Source organism: Ciconia boyciana, chromosome 7, assembly GCF_034638445.1.
Source record: "Ciconia boyciana chromosome 7, ASM3463844v1, whole genome shotgun sequence".
In the NCBI taxonomy this organism is placed as follows: Eukaryota; Metazoa; Chordata; class Aves; order Ciconiiformes; family Ciconiidae; genus Ciconia; species Ciconia boyciana.
Genome location: NC_132940.1, coordinates 18,428,164 through 18,454,253, shown reverse-complemented (window position 1 = coordinate 18,454,253; position 26,090 = coordinate 18,428,164). Strand labels below are relative to the sequence as shown.

General features: G+C 46.7%; 1 protein-coding gene across 4 annotated transcripts in view; it reads right to left on the bottom strand.

Annotated features, from left to right (window-relative positions):
- The window catches only part of LRRC8C (leucine rich repeat containing 8 VRAC subunit C), a 48,471-nt gene that overhangs the window by 6,412 nt on the left and 15,969 nt on the right, over window positions 1-26,090 (bottom strand). Inside the window, exons 1-2 of one of the 4 annotated variants that reach the window (XM_072868742.1) lie at window positions 20,753-20,913; window positions 1,997-2,138 (exon numbers count right to left, since the gene is read on the bottom strand). In XM_072868742.1, coding sequence (XP_072724843.1) covers window positions 1,997-2,134 — 138 coding nt within the window. In that variant the 5' untranslated portion in view covers window positions 2,135-2,138; window positions 20,753-20,913. Of the gene's footprint in view, window positions 1-1,996; window positions 2,139-17,062; window positions 17,216-20,752; window positions 20,914-26,090 lie in introns of those variants that run through there. The other 3 variants (XM_072868743.1, XM_072868740.1, XM_072868739.1) reach the window with 3 other exon arrangements.

Sequence of the window (26,090 nt, the reverse complement as noted above, 5' to 3'; positions counted from 1 at the left end):
AGGGCACTGAGATAATCCAGAAAAAGGAAAAGTGTGGGTAATGCTTCCAGAAAAGACCAGGGATCTCCTGCATTGCTCTCCCCGGAGACGGACTGTTCTTGCCAGGTGTATTCATCCTGGCTACACGATGTCCAGAGATAGCTTAGGCTTGAAAGCAGCATAACTGCATTCATGTGGCTGTACGCTCACACTGGGACATCTTATCACACCAAAAATGGCTGACAAAGAGCTAACGTGGGCATATCTATGCTGGAACATTATTAATCTTCAGTCTTAATAAAGACAGATAGGGATAATGGAGAATTGACGGCATTTGTGTACGTGTATGCATGGACATTTTTATTCAGTTTCTCATACATATACATAGAGTCATACCACACACCTGTGGGAAAAAACATAGCTCTATCCTTCTATCCTTGAGTCTGTCTATAATGCAAAAAAAAGCAACTTTCTTAATTTGGGCTGGCCATCCATGTTGGCAGACTGAGGTCAGAGCGCCTTTAGGGACCAATCACCTTAACTTGGGATAACCCTTTAACTTGGGATAAGAGTCTGAGTTCAGTGCAAGGCTCCCTATAGGTCTGAATTTAAAATGCTAAGCCATGTGATAAACCAAGGAGCTCTGTTATTTGCCCTGAATGACTAACTGGGATTAGCCCAAACTAAGAATGTGTGTGTAGTGTAGATGTATCCTTTGACATCATGGTTGCTGAAATCACTAAATATAGGGTATGCAACAAGAGCTACCAAAATCAGATCCTCCTTGATGATCCACCCTGGTGCAGGGAGATGCTGAGATGAGACCACATGTGTTTTGAATTATATCAGTGCCATAACTGTTGACATGTCAAAAACTCCTGCAGTTAATCTTTGTCTGTAAATGCTATTCTAATATACACCATTACTTACACCCTGGATTCATGCCTCTGGTAATAAGTTGGAATTAAAAAATCGCCTGTTATTTGCAGTGTTTCCACACATTATTTTCCAGTGTGCTTCATCCAATCAAGCAGGTAAACTTAAAAATAACAGATGTTCTACTTCGTGTGCGGAAGCGAACACTTAGCTACTAATGTAAAATTGAGCCTTATATAAACAGATTTTTAAACACAGACATCATATCTTTTCAACTGAAAATACTTGAAAACGGAGAATACAGGCAAAACTACAGCTGATTTCATGTAAAATTTGGGACATAGTATGTGAAAATCTTGGGCCATGTAAGTGAGCAAATTCCCCTGAAATGAGAGCTCTGGCGCTGTGTCCCTTTAGCTCCATTTCTAAGTCATGCCAAGAAATGTGAAATCCATGTTTGAACTAGTACTATAACTTTCTATTTTTGTGGAGTCCATCCCAAACAGTACTTTCCATTTCTTTTCAGCTTTTGGCTCTTTGTAAATGTAACTAACAGTTAACTAGCAAAATGTAACAGTGATTGACAGTAATGTCAATTGTTTACGTGTAAGCATCCTCAGAGATGGTTCGGAATGGAAGAGGCATAATATTAGTTGTGGGTGGTGTTAATAAAATAAGCACATTCATTTCAAATCTCTTTGAAGCATAGAGACAGAAAGAATATTAACATTTGCCAAATAAAGAAAACCAGAAATTACAAAATTACATTTTTCAAACTTCTAAACAGAAAAATGGTAACAAGTAAGAACTTAAGTCAATCATCTGTTTTGTTATGTCAAACTGTGGTGAAAACAGGCATCCAGGCACAAGCCAAACCAACAGCTCTTATCTTAGCTGGCACCGCTCCATCAACTCTAGCGCAACTCTGCTGATTTACAGCTGCTAAAAGTCTGGTCTGTGTTATTTGCTGTTGCTACCTAAACAGCTTTAATCCTGGGACCAGCAAATTTTCGCTTTGTTCATGGTGAGCCCAAGAGATAAAACAAGACGTGACACCATCCTTCCAAGGACCTTCCTTGTTTGTGGTGTTCTTTCAGCACCCCCAAGAGCACCCGCCTCACCTCCGTCCTGTTTGATTTACCTGTAACGTGCACCCAAACACTCCGATCATCAGCATGGCGACGGAGAGATAGTCTGTGAACACATCCCACCAGGGCTTCAGCACCCTGAAGGCCGGCTGCTGCTCTGAGAACTGGCGAAACTCGGTCACGGGAATCATCGTCCTGCAAAACAGTAAGGCCAGCGCTCAGCCTCCTGCAGCCCATACCCCTCAGTCTGTGCGAGAAAGTACTTCTGTGAGGTTTGAAAAAATCTGATGTGGAAATGAGAAGCCCGGGATGTGACATAAAAGTTCCCAGCTACTGCCCAAGAGGTCCCTCCAACGCCCCGCCTCAGAAGAGGGATGCTCGCAAAGGGAGAGCAGGACCGGGGCCAAATCCCTCTCTGCATTGACTCCCACCATATCTGATGGGTCAATGAGGCCTTCTGCATCCCTGAAAATCAGCCCCTTCTGTAGACAGAGACATTCAGCTTTATACACGTTAGCCTTGATCTCAAAGGTCTGGCTAAAATGCTTGTCCTGCACTCAAATTTCACAGGCTGTTTTAACTATCGTGTTTCATTCACTTCCATTTTATTCACAGTGGTTTCAGGGATGCTGTGGAATATTTGTGTGCCTACTCACTGCAGTTTTAAATCTACTATGTTTTGAGTGCAAGCTCCTGAAGTGCTTTAGCTAACCAAAACTACAAGCAGATCAAGGGCTTTATCTTCACCTCAGATGTCGGGGCTTACATCATCACCTCCTCTGAAAAATCAGCTAACACATGAGCATGTACAGGCAAAGCAACTGATTTCAAAGCCTACAGCATATTGTGTAACTGAATCCCTGAGATCAAACCAGTACTGAAACTCCCCAGTAAGTCACAATGGAGAGAGAAATTCACACGGGAATGGAACAAAAATACTCCCAAGAGCAATTTACAAAATTTGTCCTTTAACTAATATTGTAAATGCTCACACAATCACTTCACATCACAGTCATGTTGGAAGAGTCTATAATCCTGGTTCAGCTGAGCACTGGGAGCCATTGGTGTGGGTTTGGTGCCATCCAGCTGTGCGCAGGCTTAGCGATAAGCGCACACTTGCTGACATGCTGCCCAGGGACTTAAGGGATTCAGTTCGTTCAGAGCCGAGGATCTGGCAGGGAAGGATTCAGGCCCTAACGGCTGCAATTCATCATAAGCGTACGGCCATCCCAAGCATTTATAGCTGACTCCCACTACACTGGCCATACTTGAGTGGAAAGGTGCTCAGTTTGACAGCTTCTCAGGGACTGCTGTGCCTCTGCTTGCCCAGCTGATCCTCAGGGGGTACCAGTCCCCGAAGGCACAAGGTGACATCTGTAAATGAACTTGGGTTAGTAGCTGGGCTGGGGCTTTGCAGCTTTCCGAGTGGGTAGGGTAAAAACTTCTTAACCCTTGCTCCCTGCTCCCCTCCCCTGTTGCTTTAAGCACTACTTGGCCAGGCAGAAGAATCTCTCCCTCAGACTCTTGCCCTTCTAAAAGCTGTCCCCAGGATGCATGCCACAATGCCAGATGAAATCACACACACCTCTCGCACGGCTGGCGATCCCCCAAGAGGAAGGCAGGCTGTCCTCTGCAGCACTTGCAAATTAATAGACCATCAGTGAAAATGACGGTAATGCAAGCCTGACTTCACACAGCCAGGTCAGAGGCTCGGCAGCATCCATGCCAACAGGCCTGAATTGCTGCAGTGGTGCAAAGGAATGCAGCATTTGTTATTAAATTACACGCAGCCAGGAGCTGCAATTCTGATTTTTGTGTGCCTGTCTTGCAAATGCTCAGCAGACACATCAGGGAAGATATACCTTTACAGCAGAGAACAGCTCAGGTAGCTGCTGGACAGACCTTTGCTGCCTTTCACTTTTCTTTTAGAAATACTGGTGGAAAAAATGGATCTCATAAATTAGAGGTGCCCCATGCAGCTTTACGTACATGCCCAGCACTCCTTCAGCTGAACCCGGGGAGAGGAAACCCTCCCCTGGCAGCTCCCAGCGGCGCCTGAGCTGAAGCTCAACATGCACTGATCTCTCTTCCATACCCACATGCATTTCACTGCCATTGGTAAGGAATTACCCTCCTCTTTTTTATTTCCACATAAAATGTAGGTGATTGGCAATAGCTGCTGGTAAGCTTTAAAAAAAACATTTTTCTATCAAGCATTGAAAAACATAGAAAATTCTTAAAGGAATATACTAATACAAAGGTTAGCTAATCAGTTGCCATGCAACAGTCCTGCTCAAAGCTTTGTAACACATATACCACCCTCGGCTCAGGTTTTGAGGCCAGTTAGCTGACTGGAATGCCATTGGTACACCCAAGAACACATATCAACAGATTGCTTTAAAATCACGAGGGTTTGACATTTTCTCCCCCCCTTCCCCCCTAATAATGGCTTATGGGTTCTTCTTCATCTTCTGATGCCACAGCCTCCAGGGGTCCTATTTGTAAGGTTTTTCCAAAAGTATAGACAATTCGAGTGTCAGGTAAGACACAATCATGTTTCCTACAGTGGAGCCTCTTGAGAAACACGAGTGCTCACATGCACCAAAACATGCGGAGACCCAGTTGTCACTGGTTAGACGTCTAAGCAACTCTGTGGATCTGAGCCATGGTGTTATGAAAGTCGGCAGTACTGAAACAGGGGCAGCACCTGAGAGCAGATGGGACTGGAAACTATCTGGCAAATTACTGTGCAGGGACAGCTTTCGAGACCAAAAATTAATTTGGCTGTTGCATTTGATAGGTTTCACTCTATATTTTTAGGGGCCTTTGTTGTATTATATATTTGCTTTATTTCTTCTAAGTGATGTGTGGGGAATTTAGATGAAGGCAGATAGTTTCTGGCACCACAAATACATGCTGCTCTGATCCCTTGTTCCCTTTAGAGGCTGCTGTTTGCATAGTGTGACTCCTCATTAGTAGAATGCACATACTGTTACCCTGGTTAATGGGCCAAGCAGAGGGAGACCTGCATACAGAAAGCCTCTCTGAGCCATGCTAGAAAACCCATCTGTGAGGGTGGAAGATTTGCAGTCCAACACCAGACATCAGAATCTGTCTGTCACTTATGTTTTTCTTTATTGTTAAAAAAAGAAAACAAATGTTACTGAGTGATGGCAATGGTACTGCACATAATAATGGCAAATAAACGAACGATGTCTAACGACAGACAATATTTTTTACCTTCAGGAAAAAAGACATTCACAAGAAGCTTTAAATGGAGATTGGACGTGAAGAAGTGGGATAACCGTTTTCCAACATCCTCTGGAGAAACCCTATTGCTTCTCCCCTTGCTGCACTGGCAATAAAGAGAAAATGCTGGAAAGAAGTGCAGGGAAGCCAAGGCTTACCAGCGCTGCTGGTATCTGCACACAGAACAGAACGACACAAAATCGCTTTTTATTTGTCTCCCTCTTCTCTCTAGCTGCTTTTCCATTCTGGCCTGTCCAGTGACTGAAAGGACATCTATTAGCAGTGGCTCTGAGGCCTCAGAAAAGACACAGCAAGGCCACGTGGCTTGGAGCAATCCTGAAAACCCCCTCCTGGCCATGGCCAGAGTCCAGCTCTTCCCCACTGCTACACCCAAAGCCGCACCACTGCCAGACCCGTTTATAACCACACACAAACCAGGTCTGTACAAAATAAAGTGATTCAGTTGATCATGAATTTAAACAAATCAGGGATGCTAAAAAGTCACACTGCAGCCCAAATCACAGCGATCTCTGGGACACCACACCATCTACTGCAGATTCTTATCTCTTCTTAAAACAAGGAGATGGAAGAAAAGGTGTTCAACATTTCAGCTAGTGAAAACTAAGACACCATTACTAATTTCAGTTCACTCACATTCAAAATGCTATTTAATGGCACAATACATCGTAGCTGAAATGTGGAATCTGACTTATGTTAAATACTATTCCGACCTACTTTAGGAAATATTGAATTGTAAATATTGGATATTTTTTTCAATTAAAATCAGAACTCATTCTCTTTTTTCTCTCTTGCATTTCTAATAATCCTCAGTCTCTAGAGAAAAGAAAACCATACATGAGATAAACCATCTGGTATTCAGCTACCAGAAGGAAATAAAAAAGGAATTTGGATTAAAAAAAGTTGTACTGGCTGTTAAGCAGTGCTGCAGAAAAGAGCTGAGGGTTTGCCAGATTAAACAAAAAAAAACCCAAACAAAAAAAACCACCCGACCCCCCCACAATACCCCAAAACGGAGGGGAGAGAAATTAGTAGGGTTTTTTATTATTATTTTAAAATGTTTAGGAAATATAGAAAACTTGATGAGTGAAAATGAATACGTGATAATAAGATGAAATACTGGAATCCCGGTACAAGGAAGGTGTGATATTTACTCTAGCAGAAAAGCTAACTACAGGAATCAGCTAATGCATGGGCGATTAGGAGCAAGACACAACCTCTTAATGTGACCTAAAAGAGCTAAGGAGAATAAATAGATCCAAGTCAGAGAGAAAAGTATTGGAAACAAATTAGGCAATAAATCAAGACACCGAATCAAAGGATGATTGTGAAATGGCTGCACCATGGAGCTTCTCATGCTCATGGAGCAAACCAGCTTCTCAGCAACTGGCCTTCATCAGAGGGAATAAAGGAAAGCGGTGGGGACAGTTCGGAAGTAGTGATGGCCCTTGCCAGTGCGGCTGAAGAGAAAAACGAGTGTTTTACAAATCGGGCAATCCGCATGGTGTGCACTGCAGAATATAAAGGAAATTAATTAATTAACTTCCTGCCCACTGGTGGCTCAGAGGACACTCGGGCGGGCAGCCCAGGGGGTTTCTGGGCAGGGACTGTCTTTGCAGCACTGGTGCGGCGGGGCCAAGCGGCACAGCCAGGGCTGCCGGGCAGCGGCCGAACCTCTGCCACCAGCGCTGCGTCAGCAGGGCCTCTGTGCGAACGGGCACAGAGATGCCGACGAGCACAGCTGCCAGCTGTAGCTGTAGCTACCCTACCTCCACCAGCGACAGCAACCCAACGGACCAGCCCTCCCCAGCCACGGCACAGCGTGCCCGGGCTGGCACCGCTGGCTGCCGGGGCTCTTCGGCGGTGCTAGCTGTCACAGCGCAGCCAGCAAAGCCGCGGGGACAAGCCCCGGCCTCGGCTTAGTGCTTCGCAAGTAGGTGCTGTGAGCTGCTCCCCACGGCTTCGTGTCCGCTGAACTTCTGTGACCTGCCTTGCAGCAGCACGTGAGGGACCCCAGTCAGAGACAGGGCCCACCACGCCAGATGGGCAAACGCCTGGGGACATAAAAGTTTATACGCTTGACCTGTCTGAGATGTGTGTGATGATACCTGTCTGAGATGCGTGTGATACACCCCTCATCAAGCTGTATTCATCTTGCATCTTGAGAGACGCTTTACAAAGAAAAAACATATTAATACTCAGAGAAGTGCCCCTCTGGTACAACCCTGAACAAAACCGCTTTTGGCTTCTAGCAGCTTTCAGGCCGCATGCTCCAGCTATTGCTAGGTGACGGTTGCTATTTTTAAGCAGATTTTCAGAGTAACTTCATTCATTTTATGGAGCGTAACTGCGTGGACTGACACCAGCCCCCAGCAGAATTAGAGGGTACGCTGCTGGAGAGCACTCTGTTACCGGTGAAAACTGCCGCGCCGCTCCCACTCTGCCCCACCTCAGCTTTCAAGGCACAGTTTGTAGAGACACTGCAATTAACAAAAGCACACTGAGTGAAACGGAAAGAAGTAACTGGGAGGCCCTGCCTCTATCTGACCTGCGGCAGGTCCGCTAGCACGCATTCCTCACCGAGGCAGACCCCCAGCAGCTCCCACCACCGCCCCCCGCCACGGCAAGATGGCCACCAGGCCGCCTGCGCCATGCTGTCAGGAAAGCTGCCGACCGCTCTGTGCCCTTCCACAGGCAATGCTCGATATTACCCGTTGACACCAGCCGGCCTGTGCCCCAGCTGTGGCCTCCTTGGCCAGCAAAGCCCAAAGGCCTGTCCTGCGCCTTGCTGACCCTCATGTGACAGAGAAGCGGCATCGCTGCTGCTTTGTGTGCCGTAGGAGGGAGACCAGGACTTGCCAGAGCTGTGTTTGCCAAGCTACAGGTGTTATTCACCAGAAGTCAAGCCCTCTGCTATTTTATTATTCCAGTAGCGGTTACTCAATCATGTTGCCATGCGTTGAAGCAATCACTGTCATCCATTGCTTGTTTTAGGGGAACGACCACAGCCACACACCAGATCGGGGCCCCTGGGTGCCAGACAGGCAATTAACATCCAGAATTTATTGGTTCGGTAGGGGCAGGGTATGAATAACACACCAGAGGGAAAAAGGAGGAGGAACGGCGCAGGAGGAGAGAGACAACATTGCAGAAATAGTGACATTTACAACTGGGAAGCATAAAAATTTGGTGAGATTTCTTAAGCTGACTAGAAAAGATGTTTAAATGATTAGCTGGCTGACATTTAACCACATTTCCCTGACATCGCACCATCCCCCTCAGACACAGGATCAGCACCTCCTGAGAGTGGCACAGAGCCCAGGCAAGTCCCAGATGCTATGGACATGGCCCTGACCCCCCCAGAGGGAAGGAGCTTTCCCCTCGGCGTGAGGGCCTTGGGCTAGTGGCCACAGGGCTGCAGCCACAGCCCGGCTGAGTACACTGGGAAGGGTCAAGAGATGTCCTCAAGAGACAATTCAGATTGGGACTGCTTGGTCTTTCACATCAGAGATCTACTGAAAGGAGAAAGTGCTGGGCTAGACAAAACCCACCCTCCTGGCTGTTTTAAGCATGTGTTATGATAAATTATGAAATGCCTCTTGGGAATAGTGCTACAAGTAGGTCTCTGGGTTGGTTCTCATATATAATTTATCGCATATTCATTCTCATTAAAGGAACAGAGCACGGCACATATTTAACACACAACGAGCTTGTGACCTGGTAGCGGGGACTCAGCAGAGCCCAGGCGCTGCGGGCTGCGTGTGCAGGGGCTGCACTCCAGTGGGTTTTGCTTTACATGGGACATGGCACTGCACACCCTAAACACCACAGCCCGCTGTCCTCAGTCCTAAACATTTGTTACTCCGCATAAATACCATAAAGTCGCTTTTCAGGGGGTTCCATGCTGCCTGGCCTCAGCCGCCTTGGGCCAGGAGCTGAAGTTAAGCTAAAGTGCTTCTCAGCACAGGGCCCAAGGCTGCACTGAAAAGCAGAATTTTGCATTCTTATTTTGCCTGATTGGGAACTGCACACTGAGACAGTTAAATAAGCAGGGATAAGGGAGTTTTGCAGTCAGGTTCATGGTGATGTATTCTTAAATGCCCAATTTAAACAAAATCACTGGTCTATGCAGAGCCTCGGGGCTTAGGGCTACAGTCTCCTCTAGCCGGGGCCGATAGGCACAGCCTGGCACCAAAATGGCTGGGTACTACCATCATCAGTCATATTTTCCGTCGAGTATAACTTTGCCAAATTTGTGTTTTTGACCGTAAAGAAAAACCTGTCTAATTTAAAACAAAATTTAAATGAAGATCTAGCCAGCAATTGTTCAAACCATTTCTAGAAACAAGCTTAGGGGAACAACATTGGACTGTGCACACTACCACACTTGCGGTCTTTTTATTTTAAACTTTCCAGACCCCCCATGCCCCAAAATTCGGCCTGTGTGTCAGGGACACCGTTTTTACTGCAGTGTGAACAGCTGCCCACAGCTGGCTAATTTATAAACCCTTGGAAACCGTGGTTTTGCATGTGTCCTTTGATCTCAGCAGCTGAACACTTCATCTTTGGTGCGTGTCCAGGAGCCCCTCACAGCTCCTGGCACTGCCCGTGCTGGCACCACAGATCACAGATAATGAACCTGCTTCACTTCATCACCTAACCAGGAGAGGACTAAAAGTGGACCCAGGGACAAGGCACCAAGTCTGGAAAACTGAGATTAGACTAAGGGGGAAATAAGATGATAAGGGCTGGAATTAGCAACCCCTAATTCCCAAGAGGTTGATGTTCCATCCTTATCTGTGTATTCTCACACACATTGTACACGCAGTGAATTAATGTCTGAACTACCTTGACATTCGCTTTTGGTAATTATCTTGCTATATGTTTGCACTGACCAAAATGTCCGGCTTTTTGGTAAGTGTAGGTGCTTGGTCAGTTCCCGTTAGCATACAATAATACCTCTGCTACTAACTTCTCCCTGTATTTGAGGCATTTCAGGAGACCAGTTTCCCTGCTAAGTTTTACAGCAATTGGTGTTTCCTGTAATATAAAATGTAATAAAAAATAATTTTTAAAAAACCCTGTCAAAATTTTTTGGTTGGAAAAACTACTTTGAATGCTGGCTGTTTGGGAGTATAGCAAAAAAGTATCACATGTTGCCACTTTTTCAAACACAATGGGTTACTTTTTGTTCCGTTGACTATACGGGAGATATTCATAGGAAGAAATACCATCATTCTAAAGTAAGAAACACAAACAAATGATGCTGTTGCTTAAACATAAATCCCATGTTAAGGAACTGGAAAGCCATTAAAAAGAAACCATTTGCATCGAAACAGTTATTTTTAAAAGTCCATGTGTTTACTGTATTTTCAAACAAATTCATCTTCTTGGGGCTGAGGCTTGCGAGGAAATGTGGCCGGGAGATACAACAGAGTGTGAGTCAGGAGTCCCCACTGGGACCGGCCGTGGGCTCCCTGTGCTCCCGCTTTGGGCACGCCACATCGACCCCCCATGCCGCCACTTCTCCAGCTGCAATACAGAAAGGTATCTACTTTCTTTACTACCTTTGATGGGAAATATGAATTAATAGTACTACAAAATCATAACACACTGCTTTTTCCCATTCTCTGCAATGGTTGAGTCTAAATTGATAGCATGTCAAAACTCCCTTGCAAAGCCACTGGAATTAGTTTCATTTCATACTACACATTACCAAAATTACATGTCACAGTTAGTATTAGTTTGCAAGCCGGGGAGCAGACAAAATACAATCAGCCCACAGAAGACATTATTCCAGCACCCACAATTTGGTGGTCCTACAAAATGTGTGCAACCCGTGTAGTTTTCACAAGGGCTACACCTGCGCCAATGCGGAAGAAAGCAGGCTGGCCATGACCGGGCTCTCCCCGGCACGACAGCCGCTTAGCGTAGAAACAGGGTTTCATTTCCAGGTACACTGACTGGTGAAGGCCAGGCTGTGCCACCTGAACAGCCCGCACAGTCACAACCCAACTACCGGAAAACTGCCCTCCATCACACCAACTGCCAAGCCGAGCTTCCCCAGGGCCCAGGCTCTACAGGTCCACGACCGTGGGCAAGACTCCAACGAATCATTGGGGATTTTGCTGCTTGAGAAAACTGAAAAGGGTATAACTTCCAGAAACTTGATGAACACCTAGACCTTTTCCATTCTTTTCCCTCTGGGCTACTGAGGCCCACACTGCCAGCATCCAGCATACATTTAGGTTTCAGCTGCCCCTCTGCCTAACACCCGGGAGGGAGCGTTGTGGATTCAGAGGCGGCAGTGAATCCCCTGCTCTGGGGTAGGTACCATCTGCTGTGGCAGTGGAAGCTCAAAGGCCTGAATCCAGAACTCAGAGGAGCCATAAGGGACGTAAAGAGGAGACATAAAGAGGAAGTAACTTTAATAAACTGCATTTCAAAATATACGCTGCAATTTCCACCTACACAAACAGTAAGTGCCACTTTGGCGACGGATCCCAGACAATAACCTTGTTGTTTGTTTCAACTGAGTCATAGTACTTTTTCATGTATTACACACCAAAAAGACTTCCTATTGTCAGCAGCTCTTTGAATTCTACTTGGTTGGACTGAAGACAAAAAAATGTTCAGGGCCAGATTCTGCCAGATAAAGTCTCAGTTAAATCAATAGGAGTTCTTTCTGTACCAAGCACATAGACCTGTGTGGAGATTTGGCTCTGCTGAGCTATTTGTCCAAATCTAAAGAAAAGCACACTCTACGCATTTCCATGTCAAAGACTACTTCAAAGGCAATACTTACCATTTTTCAGCTCTGGGAGTAACATTCTTAGTTTATCAGGGCTATCACTCAAGCTGCCGGCCCTCTTTCCAGAGCTGCAAGATGTTCTTAATGCCAGTAAAAACCTTTAACAGCAAACCAAAGCACTGAGCAAGAAACTATCCAGTAAGTGGTATTTTAGTACTCCTGAAATTTGTCTAAATGATTGAGAAAAGTAAACTCACATCAAGTTTTAATCAAAATTACACCAGGTTTTCCGCAAACACTTATTTAACATACTCAGATAACAAAGACAGAAACGATGCTGTAGAATGTCATAGGACAGACAATACTACACAACTCAGTGCCATTCATTGTCAAAGGACCAGTCAGGGGCCTCAGGCTAATACAAGTGCTCATAATAAAAAATGTTCAGCTGATATAATTAAAAATGAATTCCTAATTGGGACAGGAAGCACAAAGGGTCCATTCTGAGTCTTAAGCAGCTCAACCATCTGAAAAGTTAGTTAAAAACTTTTTATGCAGTGATTGAGCCAAAAACATTAAAGAAATGCCTGTTTTCATGATTTGCGAGACTTTTTCATATAAAGGATCTTTTCTGCTCCCGCTTGCATGCTACACAAGAGAGCTTTCTAAACTTTGCAATAGTCTCATAAAACATGGATCCCAAAACGCCTGGATAAACATACAGATATTCGCAGCCTGACACACAGCTGATGAATTTTCTTCCCCCCAAACCATCCTTTGTGACAAAAATTCTCGACAATAAAAATAAAGCTCATAGTCTCATCCATACTCCTGAAGGAATAAGGACTAACATAGATAAATTCAAGGACATAAAATGGATGTGATCTACACATACTTGAAGATAAACACGAACAGCTAGAGAATCAGAATTGCTATTCACATAAGATGACTTTTAAAGACCATAAACTTCAGAGATGTGGAAAACCAGAACTATCTGCCTAAATTCTCTATTGGCCTTTTTCAGCACAGTGTCCAGCCATGGCCCACTGAAGAGGGATTAGGTCTAAACTCGTTCCACCAAGAAGTCTGCTGCTGCACCATAAAACAGGAAGAAAGGCTGTTCCCATCAAGCCCAACTTCGTGAGATCAAAGCAGTTGCTGGGGGGGGGTCTGACCACTCTATCGCAGGTGTGCAGGTCTTTGAAATTATGTTGTCATGGGTAAACAATGGCAAAGAGCAAATACTCTTGTTAATCACATTACACTTATCAAAGGGCTCTTCTGACAATATTGTCTGGGAACACCCATCTTGGTCTATAAGCTTGCATGAAAACTACCTACCTCATCAAGCATTCACATCAGCTGGAAAATGAGATGTCTAACGGTGCTCGCTCAGCACACCAAACCTGCTTTCTGACAGCAACCTGCACTTCTGAGCTGTTGCATTCTGCTGTAAATCACATGTATATCAGGATCTTACACCGCTGCATGCTCAGGGCAGGGCTTGACCTGTGCTCTGCTTCACCATATGCTCCAGAGCAAGCAATTAATCCAAGCTCCCACCTTGCTTTCAGTGATGAGTAAATAAAACTGGAAACATTCTCAGCACTTCAGCAGTCCTACTGCTGGCTTGTTGAAGTTTGGATTCCCATCAATACAAAATCACTATGTGCTATTGCCACTGAAGGGAGACGTGAGCTAGTGTCTCCATTTTCAGCAGATCATAGCTTAGCCCAGGATTTGAAGTTGGTATAAAAGGCTGGATGCCCCTCACCTGAAAGTCAATGGAAGAGTTAAAGTTTACTTTGACAGAGAGAGAAATGGAATTTTTAATGCTACTCTACAGGACCAAATGTTTTCACATCTGCTGGTTCAAACTCAGTGGAACTTTGTACGCTCGCTGTGACAGCAGCCTTAGCAACTTTCCATGGAGAACGGTGCCATTCTGCACCTCAGGGGAGGCCTTTGTTTAACATCAAGAAAAAACCACGCACTGTATCTTAACGCAGCATTCTCCCAAACACATGGAAAACGTGCAAAGCACATACACAGCACTATCCTACCTTTTAAAAATCTGACCTGATCAAACACTAGATTACAAATCAATCCTTCATGGGAGATGGAAACAGAGTGGACACAACCTCCATACTGGAAAAAAATGCCGAAAAAATCATCCTGGTCCAAGCCTATGACTCTCTGGATGATATAGTTGTAAAGTTTATGCTGTGTCTGACTAGCTCCTTGTGTCAGGCACTAAAACGTAAACTGAATACAGCGCAGGAAAGCGGATCCAGGGTCTGGCAGGTTTAAAGACAGCTCTAAGACACTTTGCCTGCCTGGGGATGGGAAGACAGCGATGCCTGCCCTGTATTATGAATGAAAGCCATGGAGCAAATGGCATACTTACACATGCCCGAGAAGGGGAATCAAACCGAGTATCTTCCTAGCGGGAAAGAGATCTTAGAAACACAAACCCCAGCAAAAGTCATTGCGCTATAGCTTGGATTTGCATCAGAGTTTTGTCGCACAAAATGCCTGGGCAAACAGCTAAAGGATGAAGAAGAGAGTAAAGTTTCCATTATGTTGAGCACGTGAAATCCAACACTTGTTAACATTCTTCTGACAAATTATTTTGGAAGGAGAATGGCTTCTTTGCTTTACTAAGTAAGGTTTTAAGGAAAGTATTTTGGGGTTCTCTTTTTTTTTTCTGATGCAAATTGTTTCATTTTCAGGGTTTTCTTTAATATATAGCCCCTCCCCTGCCCTTCACAACTCTGTGACAATGAGGGCAGTATCTTTTCACTAAATTTTCTCAAAGAGGAAAAAATCCTGTAAAATTAAACTCTAGCTCCTGTTATTGTGAATTGTTTGGACAGTAATCGAAATTTTTTTTTTATTTCCCACAGCATTCAAAAAGGCTTGGGCTGGGAAGTCCATTTCTGCTGGTGAATAGGGGCCACTTCAACCAGTTGCAACTGAGGTCAATGGACAATCAGGGGAACTGCTCCTCCCAGCACTCTCTGACACAATTCTTTATTTTGCGTCTTACTGTGTTGTCGCTCTGGCGCTAAGGCCACCCGAATATTGTTTAACCCCCTCTACTGCCCAGCCCGGATGCCGCCCCCCTCCCAGTCAGAGCCCCTTATTGTGGGCCTCAAAAACCAGATACCAAGGTGGGATGCAGCTGCCTCGGGAAATCAGCTCGAACTGGTACAGGAACTGATTGCAGGAGAGCACCAAGCACCGAGGCAAGGAACTTGTGTGAAGAATTCAGCACTCTCTGATTTTGTTCTTCACTGACAACCGGCACTGCTCTTTTCCAATACTGGGCATACAAAGTAACTAGATTTTTAGGCCTTCCATCAGAAAGTTTCTTTCTAAAACTGCTTACAAGAGTAAATAATAATAAAAACCCCACAGAAAGTTATATTACGGTAAAACCTCCAGCAAGGCCTGTTAGTGTTCAGACTGGAAGAAAACAGCATCACGGCTGCCACACATTTAGCAAACTCAGAATGCAACTGGAAAAGGAAATGATTCAGAAACCACAGGTGCTCAGCACCAGGCTGCTGGGCCTCGCTGGCAGCCCCTGGGCACGGGCACTTGCAAGACAGCAGGAATCCAAGGCCAGGTTAAAATCAGGGATCAACTCGGAACTGTGCTCAGCCCGGCTCTTGATGCTGATCTGCAGCACAGGGGCAAACAGGCATTTCCAGGAGAAGAGTGAGCCCAGGGGAGCGAGTGCTACCCTCCTGACCGCTTTCATCATGCCAAAAATAAAAGTAAAAGCAGGTCTAACATACCGGGGGGAGGGGAAACATGCATACATGCATGAATTGGGAAGGGAGGATTTTTTTTTTTTTTCACTATTTATTTCCAACGTTGCCATCTTTTTGTCCGCTATCTTGCGAAGCAGCTCTCCGCCTGGCCAGTTTTTTACAGCATCATTCAAGCCTACAGTGCTCTACAGAGCAAACATGTACACGTGTGTCTTCAAACACTGCTGCTCATAATACTGAATCTTTCCTCACAGAAAGTACTTATTCCAAAAGTAAAAAAATTCAAAAGGCAAGCTATAACTCACACACTTATCTGCGCAATAAAATTCCTCACTTTTAAACATTTTCATCCGAATTAAATTCTAGTAGGATACATTCGGCAGTCTTTCATAAGCCTGTCGTTTTGCTTGGTCAACTGTTTCCAGTGAACTGGACAAACTGCATTTCGTGAATAATGAACAAAACCGCCCGTCACACTGCCACAAGGCAGAGCTCTTTTTAAACCGATTTAAAACCAGGATTGGGGTTTTTAAAAATCTCTTCCAAAACAGAGCCGTGAACGCCGGAGCCTCGCAGTGCCGCCGGGGGCCGCGCTCCCCTCCCGACCCGGCGGCAGGGACCCGCCGGGACCCCCCGGGGCGCGGAGAGGCTGCGCAACCCCGCGGAGGGACCGCGCTGCCCGCATCCCCTCTGCCCGCCGGCGGGCGCGGTAGGAGCGCGGCTGAACCGCCGCCTCCCCGTCCCGCTCGCAGCCTCCCCGTAATGCGGGTAGGTTTGGGGTTTTTTTCGGGGAAAACACCGTCGAGGGCTTCCCTCGAGCCGCCCGTCTCCACGGCGACTGTTTCGCCTCCCCCCCGCCGACCCCGCTCCCGGGAAGCCCCGCTTGGCTCCGGGCCGCCGCCCCGCGGGGCACCCCGGGGCCGCCCGACCGCCGCGGCCCGGCAGCGGGGGGCCCGTCCCGGCAGGGGATGGGGTGGGGTGGGATGGGATGGGGCGGGGGGCTGCCGCGGCCGCCTCCCGGCGCCCCTCCGCGGGGGAGGAGGCGGCGGCGATGCCCGATAAAGTTCGGCTCCCCCGGCGCTGCCCAGGGACGGGGGCGGCACCGCCGATGCCGCCGGCGGGCAGAGCGGCGCCCCCGCAGCCGCTGCCTGGGCCGGGCCGGGCCCGGTCTCTTCTCCCCGCGGCGGCTCCGTCCCCGCGCGGCCCCCCAGGGCCCCCTCCCCGCGGCGATGCCCCGGCCCCGGCGCGGCCCCGCCCGGCGCGGGCAGCGCAGGGCCCGGGGAGAGCCTGGGGAGAGGCAGGCCGGGCGCGGAAGCGCCTACCTGGTGCGCGGCCGGGCGGGGGGCGCGGGGTCACGGGCGGCGGCGGCCGGGCGGCAGCGCGATCATGCCGCGGCGCGATGCGGGGCTGAGCGCGGCGAGCAGGGCAGGGCCGGGCCGGGCCGGGCGGGGCGAGGCGGGGAGGCCGCCTGCAGCCGCGCTCCGCCCGCCGCCGCTCCGCCCCCCGCCGCCGCGGGGCCACGTCTCCGGGCTGACGCAGGCGGCGGCGGCCCGGGGGCGCCGGTCGGGCCGGGCCGGGCCCCCCCCCGCTGGCAGCGGCGGTTCGGGCGTGCCGCCCCGCAGGCCCGGCCACGGCGGGCGGGACAGCCGCGCTCCGCCCGCCCCCGCTCCCGCGGAGGCCGGGCGGGACGGGGGCCGCTGACGGTAACCGGCAGGCGAGGCCTCCGGGAGGGCCCGCGGCATCCCCGGCCGGAGTTGCGCGGCGGGGGCTGGCTGAACAAATGCGGCATAAACAGGCTGGGCCTGGGGGCTGTTTTCGCTCCTCCACAAAGTGCAGCGGGTGCCGTGGGAAGTAATTACGGGTGGAGGGGAGCCGCGAGTGGCCGTCCCCGCGCTGGCGGGCGGCTGCGGTCCGTGTCTGGGGGTAGCAGCAGCAGCCGTTACGGAAAGACCTCGACCTCAGCACGCAGGGCCGTGGGCAGACTATAAAGAGAGCAGGCTGTAAAGCGCCTGGGATTGCATTAACAATAGAAAAGTGTCTCAGAGAGTGACAATTGGAAGCACAAACTTCTGGCCCAGCAATTCAAAAAGCGCAGACTGAAAACTGCTGCTGAAAGAAACCACATATTTGAAGGGACTTTTGTCCAACATTTCCAAGAGAGATTTAGATCTCTGGCAGAGCGAAGAGACGGGACAAATTCTGCATCAGAGGGAGGTACTTGCCCCTAACCTCAGGAATAGCGTGCGTATCCCCGTAGGGACAGTACAACTATGTAAACAAAGAAGTACAAATATATGAGCCCACTGGGGGGGAGTTAATGGAAACAAATACAACATGAGGCATCACAGCTGTTTTGCTGCAAAAATATTAACTGGATTGGGATGCGGACCAAAGGTCTGTCATGGATAGCTGTGGGTAATTCTGACTTCACGTAATTTCTGACCCATCTGCTTCAGGGACTGCTGAGGGCAGACTCGGGTTCCTCATTTGGGAATCACTGATGTAATCTGTAGCTGTGGGAGTTCAGCTCATCGTTTGACTGAAGTGCTTGTTTAAGTGCTTCCCCGTGCAGAGCTGCTTTCCTCAGCTGAAGCCTCGAGGCTTTCTGAGGCACCTGGAGAAATGAGGGTCTGAATCTGGCAGGAGCTGGAAGAGGTGGTTGGCATAGCTCCCCCACGGTCCTTCAGAGCTACCAGCCTAAAAGATTTCAGCAATATTGCACCATGACGTAATTTTAAGTGTTAGCCCCGTGCTTTGCGGGATATGGCTGAGGAGTAAAAGAGGGCAAGTGAGCAAGGTTTCCATATGGACAAAAGCACTGGGTTTCTTTTTTGAGCTAAAGAAATGGTTATGGTGACTGCTGTGTTCGTTTTCTTTTTATTGGTTTCTTTCCATTACTCTTAACTCCTGGCAGCAGCTTAGAGAATCCCTCCCTGTCCTGGATGGTTTCTTCTTTCAAACATTTGCAGGCAGTTGGTCTGTTCACCCTTTTATCATCGCTTAGGTCATTTAATCTTTTCTCATAAGTCAGTCCCTCCCGTTACCTAATCATGGTGCTGCTTTTCCCTGAACTCCCTCTCAGTTGCTCGTTTATTTTGCGGTGACATGGTGGCCAGTAATCCTGCCATTGTTAACGTTTCCTGTTGTGGAAACTTAGAGTTGTGGACTCTTGGGTTATTTTTGTTCAGAGTTGCTGCAGTACTTGGAGGGCTGAGCTAAGCTTCCCCTGTGAAGAATAATTACAGGCAAGGTCTCTGATACTGCAACAGAAAACATGGTCCATGGATACCTATAGCTGATGGGTTTGGAGATGGAGGCTTAGTGCAGTTCTGGTGTGTGAGCCTCTGGTGGAAGAAGGCCCAAAAATTCATCTTTGATATTAAACACACAATTGGGGCTCCAGATACCTTTGCTCCCCTGGAAAGATTTTGCTGCCTGCAGAAAACTGTAATTTATTTGTGAATTCCTGCATTATTTTCTTTAAGGCCATCTAGGCAGGTGAAGTCTGAAGTAATTTTGGGGTATTTATTTTACTAAAAGTATTATTTCTAACAAAATGATAGGCAACAGAAACAGGGTTCAACCATCTGTATGACTGCAAGTTTTTGACATTCTTTAATTTCAGGTTTCCTCTTTGTTTTTCATTGACTCCAGAGGAACATGGGACAGGTCACATAGGAAATGCCGTTACTGCAAACTTAGTGCATTTGCCTTTACTGTCAATTGTCCTATTCTGTCGTTCATAATTTACAAACTCCAGAAGTGTTATTGCTGCTACTGAGTGCTACCTTGCAGTACTCATGCTACAACAGAACCAAGAGCAGTGTTGGTTTGCACCCAAGTTAAAACTATCACAGACCGGCCTCCAAAGCCAGTTGGACACAGGGACGGATTGCACCGTCAGTGCTTATGTGACAGTTATCCCCCGTTTGTGTACCCGTGGGCTGATTCCCAAGTGTGATCCAGGTTCAGGATGCCCAATCCTGAAGTCCTTGCTCAGCACCAACGCAGCATCTGCCAGGATACAGCCCCCACCTTCTACTGATTCCTGCTCAGGGTTTTGTTGGTTGTTTTTTTGTTGGTTTTTTTCCTCTCCAATCCCTTGATAGTTTGAGGAAGCACCCGGAAAAAACTCAAAGGCATCCCATACCCAAAAGTCTGGGGTGCCAAGAGCAGCCCTGAAGCTGGGGCTGAGGGGACAGTGCTGTGCAGAGCTTGACAGACCACAGCCCCTCTCAGCTTCAGGGGAGATCAGGGCAAGAAAACAGGGGTTTGAGTGCAAGAGCTTTGTCTATACTTGGAAACACACCCACAATGAAAATGCTTTTCATCAGTCATCTGTCCAACAACTGTTGAAAACAGCATAATCTGCTAACACAGAAAAGCTAAATTGCTTTCAGACAAAGTACTGAAAAACTGCTTCTGTGATTCGATTCAGCTCGAATCCAAAATGCATGATTTGACAGCTCTAGTGCTTCTTAGCTGCTTGAAGTTTCTGTCAAAGTTTATCTTTTCCCCTAGTTTGCTTTTCTCTAGTTTTACATTTTAACTCCTCTCCCCTCAGATTAGTGTTTTTGAAATATGAATTTTAAGTGCACCAGATGTTTAAATAATAGCAGCACACTGGAAATACAGACTTTTAAAATAAATTGCATGGATGCTATGGGCTGAGTCTGGGCAGGAGAAGCAAAGCTTCAGAGCAAGGTGAAGAATATGCTATCATTTCTGAAGCTGGCAGCATTTTCTATGTACTAAAACCTGCTGTAATCGGAAGGAAAACACTGAAAGGATGTTTAATCTCATGAGCTCTTTTGTTGTTCCTAAGTAAAGAGCCACATTCATCACTGGCATGATTGCAATGAAAGCAGTGCAATTACATCAGGGAAGGATTTGGCCCAACTAGTTCTCTGTAGAGAAGCTATCTACAGCTGCCCCTACGTACCTTGTATTGTGGAGAAAACAGAGAGCTAAAGACATGCCAAAAGAAGTAGGACTAACTCCCATTTTCTGACCTTTGGCTGAACCGGAGCTCCTGGATTTGCACGATGGTTTGTTTACCTCTGTTACACTTCTGATCATCATTAGGTTTTCTTCAGTGATCCGTCTGAAAACATCTTCCTAACTGGGGAGCTACGCAGCTACGCTTGGTGCGGCTATTGCAGCTCTGAGCCACCGAGCTGTGTGCTTCACAGGATACAGCATCTTAGCTAATTTTAGATGTGATGCAATGAGTGGGGGTAGCTCACACGAGGCAGGAGGGATGGAGCCCAGCAGCCAGAGCTCAGAACAAACACTTTATAATTACTAAATGCTGCTTTCAGAATAACGGAGGCTTTTATGCTTTTACCAATGCACCTTTATGGGTGTGATTGAATAAACAAGCGGTAGCAGGGACAAACACTTCTGGGGGAGGATGTTAGGAGGAGAGTCAATCACCAGGCTTGCTGTCCTCAGGTGGTAGCTGAGGCTGCCCCAGGTCCTGCCTCCCAGCCTTCCCCCACTCTCTGCCCCCTCTGATGTTCCCTACTGAAATGCTGTAGCTGGTCTGACATGCATACAGGCTGTTTTCTACATGGGCACCATCTCTTGCCCTCATTCAAGCACTCACAGAGAGATGGCTTAATTCAAGTGTTTGGTTTTCTCTCATACTTGGTTTTCTCAACAGCCTTCTGCCCCTCGCACAAGCCAGACTGTGATACTCAGAGCCAGGCTGCTCATAACCAAATTTATGCACAGAATCTATAAATTAACACAAAGCAGCTCTACTTTTAGGGAAGTCTCTACTTGCCAGAGCAGTGACCTAACCTGACCGGTATCCTGGCTCCGATGCTGTACTGGACTGAGTCACTGGTTACATGGCATGCTCCCCTGGCTGACAGCCTGCCAAGAGATAACAGACTGTCGGTGGTGGTCCACTTTGCATCATGCTTTGGGCTTGCGTGTTTCAAGGAGGATTCAAGTCTTTCACTCTCATTAGACCTCAGCTTGGAACGTTTTTCGCTAGTTGTACGTCTGTTGTGTCCCCCCCCTCCCAAATTCCACCATTGAATTACCCACCTTTTTGTCCACTGTCTTGAAAGAGCTACTTGCAGATCTTTTACTGCTAGCAAACCTGTGTCAATCAATCATAATTTAAAAACACAAACAGTGCATTCTTAATGAAAATATCCTTTTACACATCTAAATGATAAAGTAAATGTTTGAGAAACAGGTCCCTAAATTTTTTATGCTATTTTAAAACAGTCATCTCAAAATAAACAAAATGAAATGTTTGTTAATCATCTGGAATTTTTAATTTCCTATTTTGCATGGGAACCTGAGTAATGACATATGGTATGCTTGTTAGCTGGGAAAGGGTCAGGATTAGAATAGATTCTCAAAATTAGAAAGCACTAAAATATAGCAGCAGTCTTGGCTGCCTAAACTTAAAATAAACAATGTTTTGTGTTAATTGCTAGAACAGATCAACACTGAAAAAAAACGCATGTCTAAATGATTCTCTGAAATACAGTGCCTGGCAAGAGAGAGGAAGTCTCAGGGATTGGGGATAAGCTAGTCAATAATGTACCTGCAAAGGGGATTAGCTGATACAGACATAGCTGATAAGGAGCAAAATGTGAAGTGGTGTTTGGTGGCTTCTGTATGAGCTCAGTAGCTTTAAGAGTCGTGGGATTCCTGATGCAGAAGAGTCTGGTCAGATAAAAGTAATCATATTTTTGGATTTATAGTGTTAGGCATCACTGAGCTATTAGGCAGTAAAAGTATGTTCTGGTGTAAGTTTTCATACCCAGTGTGGAAGCACAGTTCATAGGCCGTACTGCTGCCATCAGTGGAGGTACAATAGAAGGAAAATCTCCACATCATCATTCTCATCTGGTACCAGTGTGATTCTTTAAATCACTAGCGTAATGGCAGAAGACAGCTCCCAATGTTTTCCTGCGTCATTAGGCTAGGCCCACGCAGAGGATGAATGGATACATGTTTTGCTGCTTACACATGACACAGGTCCAGGCCAACACTACTTCGACAGCGGAAGTCGGCATACATCCTGCACTGTGCTTCGTGCTTATTCATCAGCCAACAGTCGCTTACGTGGAATGCATCTGACCCCGCTGCAATTATGCCTGCTATGTTCAGACTTGCCCCCATTTCAATGCACGCAGTTAAAAGGTTTCTTCCTGTGTTGTTTTTCAATCATATATTTGAGCCTTGCACTTCACTAGGAATCAGTTTGAATCCAACTATTGCAAAAAAAAAAAAAACCACCAAAAAACTTAGGGATGGTTTACAATTTCAACTCTGGCTACTTCACACTACTTCAGTAGGGGAACAACCCAAGAGAAGATGTACTTCACTGCTCCAGGACTCCTCTGGTACAAAGGCCATGGTGGGCACAGCCTCTGAAGCAGGTAACCTCACAGGAGAGTGAGCAGTGTTCAGGAAGACTGTTTGGAACAGTCTTTTGTGGTGAGGGGGCATAAATAACAGCAATCTGTGGCCTACGCTAATTGTCAGTCCAACTATTCAGGCATCGTACACACAGCATACACCTGACTTTCGTTTTTCCTTTCCCCTTTCCTAGGTTGTCAATGGTTGGCTGTCCACTGGGACTACACCCAATTCAGCTAGATCAGTGACTCCACATTTAAAAGTCTCTTTGTCATTACTTCTAGAAGTGCTTTTGTGTCCTCCAAGCTCTGGCTGTGAGCCGTTCACACAGTTGAAAGATCATAGTCCAAGGGCTTCGTTCTTCCCTTCTCGCAACTGTAGGTGTTTCTGGTAGATGTGATTTGCAGAGTTGTCCAAGCAGCCCAGGCTGCATTGCCAGAAATTTCTATGTATATGAACAACTATCACACTAAAGTATTTAGAATTAAGGCTGTGTGTATTTGCATATACACACACGTATGCTTACATACTAAAACAAGCCTGCATGCAGCTGAGATGGGAAATAAGATTGTTTACTATAGCACAAATGTAAGGGAATGAAACATCCATGCAAGCCGTTTTGGTTTAGCTGTTGGTTGGACTGTATATGGTACAATGACTCTTTGTTCAGCAAGAGGCTAAAGACTATATATTTAGACTTGAGACCTTTAAGACTCAGACTATGCAGTAGACAATTTCCCCTTTAGGCTGGCTAATAACAATTGAAGAGACTGAACTGTGCATTTTTCTATGCCTGGCTTCATTTGCCGTATTGCATTTTTAGAGCACTGTATATGACAAACCTTCCAGGAATCCCAAACACAAATGGAAGTTCCACTGAATCACTTGAAGCAGCTGAAGAACACCATCAGTGAGGCCACACAACTGCGTGGAATTTGATGAATTTCCAGAAATAGGATTGTTTCCCCAAGATTATTGTGTAAAATACAAGTGTAAAGAGGGAACAAAGGTAATGCTGACAGTCTCTGCACCACTAGGCTATTTTAGTTTGTGAAAAGAAGAATGAAGAAAACAGACATGTTAGAAGACCTCTGCTAGGCTAACAGGAAGCCTATATGTCAAGAGCAAACCCTGAAACAAAGCAGTACAAAATTATCTCAGCATAAAATGTAATCCCTCCATGATTTTATCTTATGAAACCGAATCCACTTTTAGCTTGAATGCAGCACTGATGGAGTTGTCAGGAGCTCTATGTCCATGCTTCCATCTAGCAATAGTAAAGGAATGACTAGGTAAAGGACAATGATTATATAGAAGCAAGTGAACTCTGCAGTTCTGAGGGGAAAGGAGAGCAGTGCATTTTGGGGTTCAAAAGCAATAGGAAACCTGTCAATTCAGGTTCATTGAGAAATCAGTTCTGCTGACTAGAACCTACTCTGAAGCAATGGTTAAGCAAAGCACTTTCAAAGCAAAGTACCATACAGCATATGCAAAAATTTGGCCTCTGGATATAATGAAAGCAATCCTCCCAGTAGAGCCTTCTGTTCTCTTCCTTCAGGGAACCTCTACTCCAACATGCTGCGGGAAAACTTACTTTTAAATAAGGTGACTCTTGGAGGTGCAAAATCTAGTATGGTTTTAACCCTGGAAGTGTTTGCTTCTCAGCTTTATCAAGCACAGCTCAGGTCCTGACACTGGCTATTGGTGAGTAAAGACTGCAACTTCTAATAAGACATCAGGTGTCAAACCTGGGTGACATCGTGGTTACTGTTCAGTGTTTGCATACTTCCAATTTCAGGTGGTCTTTCGACCATATACAAAGATGCTTGGATGGATCACAAAAACTAGGTATAGCATTTCATGAAACAGGTTTTCAAATGCGCTCATATATCTCTTACTCATTTACTTTTTGGTCCAGCAGAGAGGCAGGAACATGAAAACCCCACTTACATGAGTCCAAGGATATGCAACTGGACACAGTCAGCTTATCAAGGTTTAAAGAACAATGACATGATACTATAGTTACTTTTCACATCTACTTACTGCACAGAACAGCCTGTGTCCGTACAGCTAAACTCCCGTATTGATACCAACAGGGCTGCATCCAAACTACCATCTGGCAACAGCTGCTGGCCTGTGCTGCCCAGAGCATTGCTGGGAAGGGTGCTGACTGGCCCAGAGCTGTGCCATGAACTATACCACAATGTGCAGTGTGAATAGAGAGCATGCTAGTGCTTGGGCCTCTGCCCCAGGCCTGCTTAGCTTACCCATGCAGACATTGTCTGCACAGCTGCAGAAATATTTGCACGCACAGGAAAAGAGGGAGGGAGGGAGGAGAGGGCGGCAGAGCCATCTCCCTCAGCAGTGCGTGCCAGCTCACACTATTCATGGAATTTCAGCTTAGCCCTGACAACAGCACTGTACACTAGATAGATAGCCCTCCTCCAGACCTACACTGGGAAAACACACAGCAGTGGCAGTCTACCAAAGGTGATACACCAGCTCTGCACAGAAAGCAGGAACAGAACTTTTTCCCCGTGCACCTATCTTTTGCCATTACTTCCACAGCATCTCAGTGGTGTGGCCTTTAGTCTCTGCATCGCAGTATGACTCCCCCCCACGCAGAACCTCTGTGCAGAGATCCTGAGCCTAGTCCAGATGAGCAGGGAGAGATGCCTGGTGCAGACCATGGGCCTATCTTATAGCCCAGAAGCAGTCAAGCTGCATTTGCTAAAAAGGAGACAGCAACGCACAGCAGCCCAGCCGGAATGGAGGGCATTCTGCATTCCCTCTCCTGGCAAGTCTCTTGACAGCAAGTGAGAAGACAACTTCTACGGGGCAGGGGGAGGGGCAGGGGGAAGAGTTTGTAAAGTACTGTTTCTGTTTCTTTTTCTTCCAGTCTAACAAATAAAAACATTACTGGCTCAAGTTCTATAAGTTTGACATGAACACTATGTTTTT